Genomic DNA, 12,500 nt, shown 5'->3' on the forward strand with positions numbered 1-12,500 from the left:
ACAGATTATATAAAGTTATTGATACGCTGATATCCTTAAAAAATATACTTTTAGACACTCAATATATGTTTTGACAGAACAGCCTTGCCAAGCTAGAAGAGAAACGCTCACAGAGAATACTATTTATTTTGGACGCTAATTCGAAGGTATGGCCCACCATCAAATAGAATCCATCACAGATCTACACCTCAGACACAATTTATAAGATTAACCACCTCAAAGTTTGGAAATGGGAGGACTTTCCGAGGAAAATTAGCCGAAACGAGCCTTCTTGGACTTCCGCGCTGGCTCTACTCGTATCTATAATTATGACTAAGGAAAGGCACTATTTGAATTTCCCTTTAATACAATGGGAAAATTTCAGCTTCCTTGTGATGTGTATTGGTCAGATTGATGTAAGATATATTGGGGTGGTTAATACTTGAGATGACTTGGGTTGTGTGTCTTTTTGTGTCCTGAGATTTCGTTATACAACGGGTAATAAGAAGAATTTTTGTTTTATTATGGCCGGAAGTGTAATTTTCAAGTGCTAAATACACGCTGGTTTTGGTTAATGATATGTATAATTTACTCATTTATTATTTCTTATAGTTCTATTGTACTTTGGTATTTATTTTTTACCTGGGGTTCAGTTTGAGGATTATAAGATTGTTTTATTTGTATTTAAAAATTACTTATTTATAACAGATATATGCTTATTAGAAAGCCATTTAGGAGAATTTGATTATACAAATGGTTAACTTAAGGATTTTCTGATATTTTTTTGATGATTTTAGGGTAAATATTTTGTATATACAAAATGCATGTGTGTTGCTAGCTTTACAGTAAATATGGTCTTTGTGCCTGTTGACACCCTGACTTGCAATGCTAGATAAATAAAGCTTGCAGACCTACTTGGTTTAGAATGGTCAAAGAAGGAAAGTAGTTCTATCTTGCCAGAATATACATGATTGAGGCTTGTTGGCCTGTGCACAGGCAGGAAGCATGGAGCTGCCAGGAAACTTCGTCACAGTAATGTAATGGCCCTAAGCAAAACAGTCACTATTTGCATATATATATATTCATTCATTCATTTATATATATAAAATACATCTCTTTTTTTTTCAGTTTGATTTTAAGATTTCTTTTAATGCTTTCTGGTTCCTAATATGACACTGCCTTATCAGTTATCACAGTTGGTAGAAATTGAAGCCCGGCGCCCGGGATGAGTGCTCGCTCGCGGCCAATGCAGCCGAGAATCCCAACATGTTAGGCTTATGCATTCAAAAGTCCTGGCATTTCAGTCATTTTAAGCCGAAATAGCCCAGGCGGGAACGGGTTAATCAATACATGCAACCCCAACTCAATACACCCGTAACTTCTTGCCCTGTTGCTGACTTGGTAAAGCTTTCAACGAATTTAACAAGAATTGAATAATATCAATTTGTATGACATAAAGAGTGTATGAATGTTAAGAATTTTCTTTTTTTCTTGACCTGGTCAATAATTAGTCTTACTGGTGGATTACTCTCCAGAAATATTTGAAATCAGGCTGCTAGTGACTAGAAAAAATTCAATAATAATCTGGATTCACTAATAAAATTCTGATCTAATTAAAGTTGAGACATTGTGGATGGGGGCAATATGTTGATGCTATAAGGCTTTTTGACTGTATGTATGGCATACAAGGTGCCAATGTCAGTTTTGTTGTTTTGCCAAGTGGCTCTGGGAATAAACATTGTCTACTTCCATAAATTTGTGATAGTGATATTGCAGTCATTGCACTCTATATTCCACCTTTATGGAGACTAAAAATCTATGCAGATATTATGTGTGTAAACATTGCCATAACCATTCCAGTACTCACTCTAAGCCTCACTGTATGATGAAACACAAAAAAAGAGTAGATGATTTTCAGTATTAATGAGTAGGTTGTGGGGCAAAGTCTGAGTCTCCCTTGTTCCACCAAAACTATCGAATGCCAGATTTACGTCAGTTACATAGCAATTTCATGGCATAAGATGTCATGAGGATGTTCATAAATAAAGAATAAAGTATGATGTTTCAAAATAAGAGGTACATTATTAGTCCAAAAGATTGTTTACATAATTTTGGATATTGATTAAGTTTACAATTTTTGAATTTTTGTTTACTGCTCTATCTACTTTCTCTTTTTTTTTCTCTTTTTTTTCCCCCATTTTTTCAGGAATGGGCAGGAAAATTTAGTGCATCCATTTACTTTTTATGATTTCCTTCACCACAATATGAAGTATATAATTTACAATCATTGCACTAAAATTTATCTATTCCCACATTTTACAGGTAATTGCAGGGCGCTGGTGTAAACGAAGCCATGGGTGACTGCAGCGATCTTGACCGTCAGATTGAGCAGCTGCGGCGCTGTGAAGTCATAAAGGAAGCAGAGGTCAAAGCACTCTGTGCCAAGGCGCGGGAAATCCTTGTGGAAGAGAGCAACGTACAAAGAGTGGATTCACCTGTTACAGTAAGTTCAATCAATTGTCTTTTAAGTTTTTCCCTTCATTTTTTCAAAGACATATATTTATCTATTTGACTATAATGGTGTCCAATCAAGGGAAGAGGGTGCCCTTGAAAATTTCAGTGGTCAAAAACCAATTACCTGAAGTGAAACAGACAAGTGAAAAAATTAGTAGATAGATGAAAGGAAAGTGGTGTAAAAGAAGAGACTGCATAATTTATTCATAAGGTCCTCTGGCTGCAAGCCTTACATGAGCTATACTTGCATGCATCCCTTACTCATTTACCCATTGTGCACATTTTACATAATTGCATATGTATATACTCATTGCATTTGCATTTGTCAAAAAAAAAAAAAAAAAAAAAAAAGAGCAGCAGCCTCTCAGCATCCCAAAGAATTAAACTGGTGTAGAGCGCTCTGAGGGGTGTAGTGTGGCATTGCGCCAGGAGAGATCCCACATGTGGAGGCTGTGTGTGCTTATTATCTTCACAGCAAGGGTAGCATTAGGCAAATGATCAGCCAAGCGCAAATAGGTTAAGAGTGTTCTTTAATCCCTAGTTAATCCATTGTTAGTGCTCACCTTCACACCTTCCCCTTCTTGTGTTCTGACCAGAGTTAGAGAGAGAGAGGGGGGAGGGAGGACGGGGGAGTTAATTAGTAAACCTAAATATCAAATTACTGATATTTGCATTAAGGGATAGAAACTTTAATTATTTTATTTCAAGATAATTTTTTTGTTTGAAGCATTTAATGATATTTTGTTCTATTATTATTTCAGGTATGTGGAGACATTCATGGGCAGTTTTATGACTTAAAAGAATTGTTTAAAGTTGGTGGAGATGTACCAGATACCAACTACCTCTTTATGGGAGATTTTGTTGACAGAGGCTTTTATAGTGTGGAAACTTTTCTCCTACTTTTAGCATTGAAGGTAAGAATGTGTGTGCATGTGTGTATGTATATGTATATGTATATGTATATGTATGCATATATATAATATACATATAAATACATATATATATATATATATATATATATATATATATATATATATATATATATATATATATATATTATATATTATTATATATATAATATTATATTATATATATATATATATATATATATATATATATATATATATATATATATATATATATATATATATATATATATTATATATTATATATATTATATATATATACATGTATATATTATATACATGTATATATATTATATACATGTATATATATATATATATGTATATATATTATATATATGTATATATATTATATATATATGTATATATATTATATATTATATTATGTATATATTATATATATGTATATATTATATACATGTATATAATTATATATATTATATATATTATATATATATGTATATATTATATAATGTATTATATTATATACATGTATATATTATATAATATATATATTATATAATGTATATATTATATATATTAATATATTATTATATTATATATTATATATACATGTATATATTATATACATGTATATATTATATACATGTATATATATTATATACATGTATATATTATATATATTGTATATATTATATATATATGTATATATATTATATATATATGTATATATATTATATATATGTGTATATATATTATATATATGTATTATATTATATATATTATATATTATATATATGTGTATATATATTATATATATATTATATTATATATATATATATATATAGATATATACGTATATATATATATACATATATATGTAAATATAATATATATGTATATTATATATATATATATATATATATATAGATATATATATAGATATATAGATATATATATAATATTATATATACCTACATATACATACACATATATAGAGAGAAATGTAAATATTGATATACAGGTAGTAATAATGATTTTGATAATTTTTGGGAAAAAAATGTGTATGAACTAATTATGAATAAAGAAAAAAATTCAATTAAATTTTTGCATCTCCCACACAGGTCCGATACCCAGACAGAATCACATTGATCAGAGGCAATCATGAGTCACGACAAATTACTCAAGTATATGGTTTCTATGATGAGTGTTTAAGAAAATATGGAACCATCACTGTATGGCGATACTGCACAGAAATTTTTGACTACCTATCTCTGTCTGCTATCATTGATGGCAAGGTAAGAAATTTGCATTAATATCCTGGAAAAGATTCTGTATTGAGAACCTTGTTGACAGAAAATATATCAAGAGGAGAAGGTAACCACACATTACTTGGAATATTTAGTACTTTCGATTTGTTGACGTCTAGAACATTAAGTGTCACTGCGTGTGCAGTGCTGCTGATATTTTAGATCTAGAAGACGAAGGTGCATTGAAGATTTCCTTTAGAAGTAATGTGTTCTAAGTATCTCCCAGAGTAATGTATAGTTGTTCATACAAGTTAGCTATGTAAGCATTACAATGCTAAGTCTCAACTGTACAACATTTGTAAAATTTGTATTGTTACTGTGATTGACAGATACATTATATTAGTGATTGTTTTTTTATTTATCATTCTTTGTTTTTGTTTTTCCATTAGATTTTTTGCGTACACGGAGGTTTATCACCAAGCATTCAAACTCTAGATCAAATACGTACTATTGACCGCAAGCAGGAAGTCCCCCATGATGGCCCCATGTGTGATCTATTATGGTCTGACCCAGAAGGTAAGTTTCATTTTCAAGAAACTAGGATAATGGGTGGATAGCAGTTGAATAAAAAGAGAGAAATAGATAAAAGGAGAATTAATGGCTTTGTTACATATTCACTGTAAGTGCCCAAGATTTATCAGTTTTGGGTGTTTGAGTATTCTATGAGAAGTGATGACTTCATGATTTGATTAGAAATAAAATAGAAATGTACATGAGTGAGTTAGTGTGCATGACTAAGCTTGCATGACTGAGTGTGTGTGAGTGAGTGAATGGGTGAGTATGTGCAAGTGAGTGAATGGGTGGGTGTGTGCGAGTGAGTGAATGGGTGGGTGTGTGCGAGTGAGTGAATGGGTGGGTGTGTGCGAGTGAGTGAATGGGTGGGTGTGTGCGAGTGAGTGAATGGGTGGGTGTGTGCGAGTGAGTGAATGGGTGGGTGTGTGCGAGTGAGTGAATGGGTGGGTGTGTGCGAGTGAGTGAATGGGTGGGTGTGTGCGAGTGAGTGAATGGGTGGGTGTGTGCGAGTGAGTGAATGGGTGGGTGTGTGCGAGTGAGTGAATGGGTGGGTGTGTGCGAGTGAGTGAATGGGTGGGTGTGTGCGAGTGAGTGAATGGGTGGGTGTGTGCGAGTGAGTGAATGGGTGGGTGTGTGCGAGTGAGTGAGTGAATGGGTGGGTGTGTGCGAGTGAGTGAATGGGTGGGTGTGTGCGAGTGAGTGAATGGGTGGGTGTGTGCGAGTGAGTGAATGGGTGGGTGTGTGCGAGTGAGTGAATGGGTGGGTGTGTGCGAGTGAGTGAATGGGTGGGTGTGTGCGAGTGAGTGAATGGGTGGGTGTGTGCGAGTGAGTGAATGGGTGGGTGGGTGCGAGTGAGTGAATGGGTGGGTGTGTGCGAGTGAGTGAATGGGTGGGTGCGAGTGAGTGAGTGGGTGGGTGGGTGGGAGTGAGTGAATGAGTGAGTGAATGGGTGGGTGGGTGCGAGTGAGTGAGTGAATGGGTGGGTGGGTGCGAGTGAGTGAGTGAATGGGTGGGTGGGTGCGAGTGAGTGAGTGAATGGGTGGGTGGGTGCGAGTGAGTGAGTGAATGGGTGGGTGGGTGCGAGTGAGTGAGTGAATGGGTGGGTGGGTGCGAGTGAGTGAGTGAATGGGTGGGTGGGTGCGAGTGAGTGAGTGAATGGGTGGGTGGGTGCGAGTGAGTGAGTGAATGGGTGGGTGGGTGCGAGTGAGTGAGTGAATGGGTGGGTGGGTGCGAGTGAGTGAGTGAATGGGTGGGTGGGTGCGAGTGAGTGAGTGAATGGGTGGGTGGGTGCGAGTGAGTGAGTGAATGGGTGGGTGGGTGCGAGTGAGTGAGTGAGTGGGTGGGTGGGTGCGAGTGAGTGAGTGAATGGGTGGGTGGGTGCGAGTGAGTGAGTGAATGGGTGGGTGTGTGCGAGTGAGTGAATGGGTGGGTGGGTGCGAGTGAGTGAATGGGTGGGTGGGTGTAAGTGAGTGAGTGTGCATGAAAGGAAGTGTTAGTGTATGTGAGTGTGAGTCAGAGAAAAAAGGAGAGAGAGATTGATTGATAACAATGTGAGTAGTACTTCTCCTGGTGCTCCTTCTCCTACTCTTTCTTCATTCATAGACCGAAATACAGGATAAAACACTTATGTTGATTTAAGTCTAAGAGAAAGGAATCACACCATAAAACATGTCTTCTGAAAGATAGTGAATGATACTGTTTTGAATTACTGTGACCAACATAGCAATAGAAACATCTCCCTACAGGTCCTAAATTAGATAGAAAAATGTATCTACAATAATGATGATGGGCAAGTCTTCTAAGCTTAAAGAAAATACAATTTGTTTGTAGTTCATTGATAGACATGGCATTAGGAGGCATACATTTTCTCTCCTATTTTTTGTTTTTACATTAGTGAAAGTGAAAATAGGAATATTGTTAGGATCATTGCCTAAATACTTGATGTTAGAAATATGATTAAATGAGAACTTGAAGTATATACAATTATTATTGTTATTCAGTTAATCTTTATAACCCAGTTGTAGTAATCTGATTAACCCATTGTGGACAGGGGATAGATTTGCTTGCTCTGTCTCCAGGATCAAAAACTATTTTTAGTGCATGTGTGTGTGTGTGTTTGTGTGTATATATATTATATATATATAAAGTATAAAAAATGGTTGGCAAGAAGTAATTTCATTTTGGAGGATGTTACTAATGATGAAGAAAGTGTTTTTCATGATTTGTAAATATGAATTGGTATGAGGTATAAAGGTTGGACTGTATGATAGATTACTAATCTGATAAAGGAAAAATTAGTTGTTCAGCTAGATTTCCAAATACACAGTGCCAGTTAAACAGAGTTTTGATTAGGAATTTACATAACTCATATGTAGTTATAATGTAATGTAAGGAAGTAATTACAACACAGCCAAGTCACAAATGGAAAACTTGCTTTACCAGGTGTTACTAGTTACTATTCTTTAAAAAATTTCCTTCTAAGTATTGTTGTTCATGTGTAGCTTCTGCAGCAAGCACTTATTACTTCTTAGTTTATTACATATTATAATACAATGAGTAGCATTTAGTTAATTAGTCGTCTATATTTTCCAGATACTCAAGGATGGGGAGTGAGTCCGCGAGGAGCAGGTTATCTCTTCGGTTCCGATGTTGTAGCACAATTTAATGACACAAATGGCATAGACATGATATGCCGAGCACATCAGTTGGTCATGGAAGGGTACAAATGGCATTTTAACAACACAGTCCTAACTGTTTGGTCAGCACCCAACTACTGTTACAGGTTAGTTCCTCAAAGTCATTGACAATAAATTATTATTTTTGGTGTTACTTGCAAAGCAATGATACAAGTTTTTTTATTTTCTATAATTCTTGATAGAATTTTTTTATTCATACATGCTGTACTATTTTAGACCATTAGAATAACTATTTTCTTTTTCTACCATCTACATCACAGATGTGGTAATGTGGCAGCCATTTTAGAATTGGACGAAAATCTGAAACGGGACTTCACAATTTTCGAGGCAGCACCACAGGAAAGTCGAGGCATACCGGCAAAGAAGCCTCAAGCAGACTACTTCCTCTAGGATTTTCCTTTAGAGTTACAGTATTCCTGTGTAGGATATCTTTCACTATCATTCTGTGAGTCGACTTAGGACCTACACTTGCTGTTTTGGCACAAGGTGCTACAAGACTTTTGGGCATGATATGATCAGTGGATTTTTTTTTTTTATTCTTTTCTTTTCTTTTTCTTTTCTTTTATGATGTATTTAGATTATCATATTTTTTATTATTACTGCCACTAAGATTATAAATGTTGTCATTGTAGTTATTGTCATGTATTTAGATATAATTTATTTCAGTGTGATTATTGATATTATTGTAGTTATTATATATCCTATTATTATTCATATTTTTATTATTGTTATTAATTCTTGTCTTGATTGAATTTCAAGTTAACTTAATCTTCTATTTTAATGTATTGTCAGTAACTTTGACTGTTATTTTTTTATATTCTGGTGTTTTGTTTTTGCTTTTGTTTTTTCTATTTTTATCATTATTATTTTATTAGAAAGTCAGTAAGATTTTGAAGAATTATTGCTATCAAAGGACCCATTGTAAGGAATTATTGGGGGAAGCATAGATGTCACAGACATTCGTAGAGGTTATTTTAGTGACAACTAAAATATTCAAACATTTACTTGCTCACATGTTACTGTCATTTTATGATGAGTGAACTACATGGAATCTTTCCTACCTATATTAATGAAATGCTTAGGATCTGTAGTTGAATATTTCAGTGTGCATCTTAGAATGGTGTAAGCACAGTTGTTTATAAATTCTTACAGTGAGAGAATAGACATAAAAATGTGCATTTTTGAAATGATTCCCACTTGAAAAAAGACCCGTCTAGCCCATCCTGACCAGTTGAATCTGTATATAGCAGGTACGAATAATCAAAGGTTCAGGCCTAGGGCAGGCTGTTGGCCTGTATTTGTATGTATGTACACATGTATTCACATGGATGTATGTGTTTGTGTGTGCATGGTTGTATGTATGTGGGAATGTTCCCATCACATTCATTTCCATGTTAGATGACCTTGGAGTGCATACTTGGTATATTAAAGCACAGTAGAACTGAAATTTGTAAGTTTTCCCCATGTAACAAAGTATAAGACTGGGAAATTAGGCTTTCATAAAATATCTGGTGAATGTAGCTTGTGTTTCAAGTTTACTTGAAAATAACTAATGAAAATGGTATGGTGAATTGAACTTGAAAAGTCTCAGAATTATCTTCACATGAGTACATTCTGTGTTCATCATTACAGAAGTATCAATATTGTTTAGTTCTAACCATTTTTTATACCAGTAGCACTCCAAAGGTTGTTTTAGGTGTCACTGGTAAACTATGTGGCATGAACTCCTTATGAGTCAATTTGGTGCACTGAGGTGAAGCTTCACCATAAATGACTCATCTTTTACTGTCATCTGTACATGAAACATAGTCCATTATTCATCCAGGGTCCTTGATTGTCATAGCTCATTGCAAATTTTGCAAAGGTGAAATGTGGATGCATTATCTTTGGCAAATAATTTGAATACTTTCTTTCCCTCCATTTTATCATCAGATGTACAGATTTGTGCAGAAAAGTATATATATGTATATATCCACTTCTTCAGAAGTCTTGATCTCTTTCAGTGAAGGTATTATAAAGAAATCAGAAAAAATCACCAACTCTCAGGTGTTAGAAATTAACTGTCCTAAATCAAGCATTTTGTTCATATTGAGTAACATTGCCAACACTGTCTGGAGACTTTCAGAGTCATTTTGAACACATGGCTGGAAGTATTAACTGCAAAGTGGATCTTATTCAGCCAAACTACCATGCTGTCTTGTATCTGTTTGTTGGTTTCATTTTAGTCTTCTGGCAGTGTTGAGAGTGTATTGAAGTCCAGCTCATTAAGTTGAACTCACTTTCCATCTTGAAACACTAATTTTGGAGGAAAGAGGATAAGTAAAGATTTTTTACTATTACTACTGATATCTTCTGTATGAAAGTATTCAGAGGGAAACAAAAATAATACAAGCATCTAGTTGAAAAGACTGAGCAGACTTTGTTGAGCAATTGGGAAAGAGTTCCTTAAAATATCCTGACTTCTTGTCATTATCTACATTTTTAATTATCTACAGCTTAGGCAGTAAAATTTGGTGAAAATTGTGTGCAGAAATTTATTTTTTTGCAGACTACATACATTCTCTTGAAATGCCATTTTTTTATATATATATACTGGTGACATACTTGATGCTCTGTCACTTTGTGATGTAATCTACTGGTATTTTAGTAACTTTTCATTATAAATATTGTACAAATATTCCTGAAGAGGAAAAGGCTCTGATAAAGCAAAAGAATTCTAGCAAGAAAGAGGACATTTAGTATTTTCAGATAGTTCTTTGATTTGTAAAGGAGAAGTAGATTGTCTTTTAATTTGTAGACAATATAAGAAGTTAATTGTTTAAAGTAGATTATTGATTACTTTTGTTGCAGTGTATGAGAAAACTTAAAATAATTTTCATGGGATCTGTGAGAATCTATAAAATTCTTAAATGAAGTTTAGAAAGTGCTCTCTCGCATGTTCTTGTCTTTTGCTTTACTTCTCTTTTCTTTTTTCCATTATTGGTACATTGAGTGATACTGGCCAATATTTGGAAAATAGACAATATTACATTTCAAATGGTCAAACTGACTGAAATGTAGTCAGCCATTTATGTTAAGATGAATTTCAGAATGAAACTAGGTTTTTGTTTCCCATGCCACTGTATTTTATTATCTTTTTTTCTGGGTACAGTATTCATCCATGAACTAGAAAGGTTTTTTTATGTTTAATTTCGCAAATAAGACTGAATATAGAAAACCTACGCAGAGGGATTTATTGTTTTTGCTAAGGTTTTGAACCTATGTATAGAACTTATGTGTAAGGATGTGAAAGTGCATGTTTGCATGCATGTGTCATACATCATATTGCTATTTAGTAATCTTTGAATCAGTAATCAGATAAGAATATCTGCAATGGAAACAGACCTTCAGTCTCCACAACCTGGTATTTTACATCCTTTAGAACAAATTCCTTTGACTCAATTAATCATTCTTTTTATTGTTCTCATATAGGATGTAACTGGCATGGGAGATAGAATAGGTTTACCATCGTGACGGGATGATTTTCTGGCAGTGATGGATGGCAAGTAAAGAAATAGAATAACTATCATGTACGGTAGTCTCAACACAGGATGTATATGGAAGCTTCACATGTGTCTAATCATTGAAGATTATTATTACATTGTATAAATCTTTATTGTGACTAAGACAAAGGGCGGCATTGACGAAATTCTTGACCACTGGGATGATGTGTACAGTACAAAGGATGTGTAGCTCATATTTCACATTTATTTTTCTTTCCCCAAACCAGAAAAAAAACGTCAAAGGAGACCAGTTAATAAAGATTAAAGATCGGTATCTGGAGGCCCTTCTCTTTATTTTCTATTTCATGATTATGATTATTTGTATCCTTACAAGAATTTTAAAAAGTTGTCTGTATAAATAGTCAGCCCCAAGATAATCCCTAATAAATGAATATATTCTCCCATGTGATGATGTGCATTGAAGAACTACAATACATATGAATAAATTTTTTTTTATTTTCATTGTGTTTTTATTTATGATTCCATCCCAATTTGCATGAAATAGAGGGATCTAAAATACTGAGAATTTAATAACATAATGTACATGAAAATAGCAAGTACCTACGTAAATGCCACAAAATAACAGATCTCTTGAGTTGTCATTACTGCTTGTGTTTGAATGCACTGCAGGCTAAAAACTACAATAATAAATTAACAAACATTTTGAGATTAGTGGAGAGTCTTGCTTATACATACAAAAGAAAGGATATGTGTTTTACTCAAAATTAGTGTAAAATTGATCTAGTAGTAGGTGTCATGTCACCTTCACAAACTAAATCATGAAAAAAAATACTTGTGGTAAAATGGTAGTAGTTGAAGGGGAGTGGCAGTTCAGTCACCTTTAGGCTGTTTTTTTTATTATTGTATTATAGAGTATTTGTATGCAAATACAGGCAAAATTGATTACATACTTGTACACTTATAAAAACTTTCTGTATGAATATATACATGCTATATTTATATGTGTAAGCACACAACCAAGTAAAACATGACATCCAGTAAAGGAATCTTATCACTTAGTTCTTTTGATTATGCATCTCTGAGCATCACATCTGACATTTT

General features: G+C 33.9%; 1 protein-coding gene across 1 annotated transcript; it reads left to right on the plus strand.

Moving 5' to 3' along the window:
- Window positions 1-9: 9 nt before the first annotated feature.
- On the plus strand, window positions 10-11,898 carry Pp4-19C (protein phosphatase 19C). Its single transcript, XM_043022540.2, has 7 exons — window positions 10-146; window positions 2,302-2,482; window positions 3,255-3,407; window positions 4,502-4,675; window positions 5,077-5,203; window positions 7,793-7,982; window positions 8,157-11,898. The coding sequence occupies exons 2-7, from the start codon at window positions 2,333-2,335 to the stop codon at window positions 8,284-8,286; spliced, it is 924 nt and encodes a 307-aa protein (XP_042878474.1). The 5' UTR covers window positions 10-146; window positions 2,302-2,332; the 3' UTR covers window positions 8,287-11,898.
- Window positions 11,899-12,500: the final 602 nt, after the last annotated feature.

This window comes from Penaeus japonicus, unplaced genomic scaffold (genome assembly GCF_977035675.1).
Source record: "Penaeus japonicus unplaced genomic scaffold, GWHDUDI00000001_assembly GWHDUDI00000010, whole genome shotgun sequence".
In the NCBI taxonomy this organism is placed as follows: domain Eukaryota; kingdom Metazoa; phylum Arthropoda; class Malacostraca; order Decapoda; family Penaeidae; genus Penaeus; species Penaeus japonicus.

What these genes read in the sequence shown, in the direction of transcription:
- Pp4-19C (XM_043022540.2), top strand. Translation starts at nt 2,333, where the DNA reads ATGGGTGACTGCAGCGATCTTGACCGTCAGATTGAGCAGCTGCGGCGC. An exon ending in TCCTACTTTTAGCATTGAAG is followed by an intron (nt 3,408 to 4,501) that starts GTAAGAATGTGT and finishes TCTCCCACACAG; the next exon opens with GTCCGATACCCAGACAGAAT. An exon ending in CTGCTATCATTGATGGCAAG is followed by an intron (nt 4,676 to 5,076) that starts GTAAGAAATTTG and finishes TTTTTCCATTAG; the next exon opens with ATTTTTTGCGTACACGGAGG.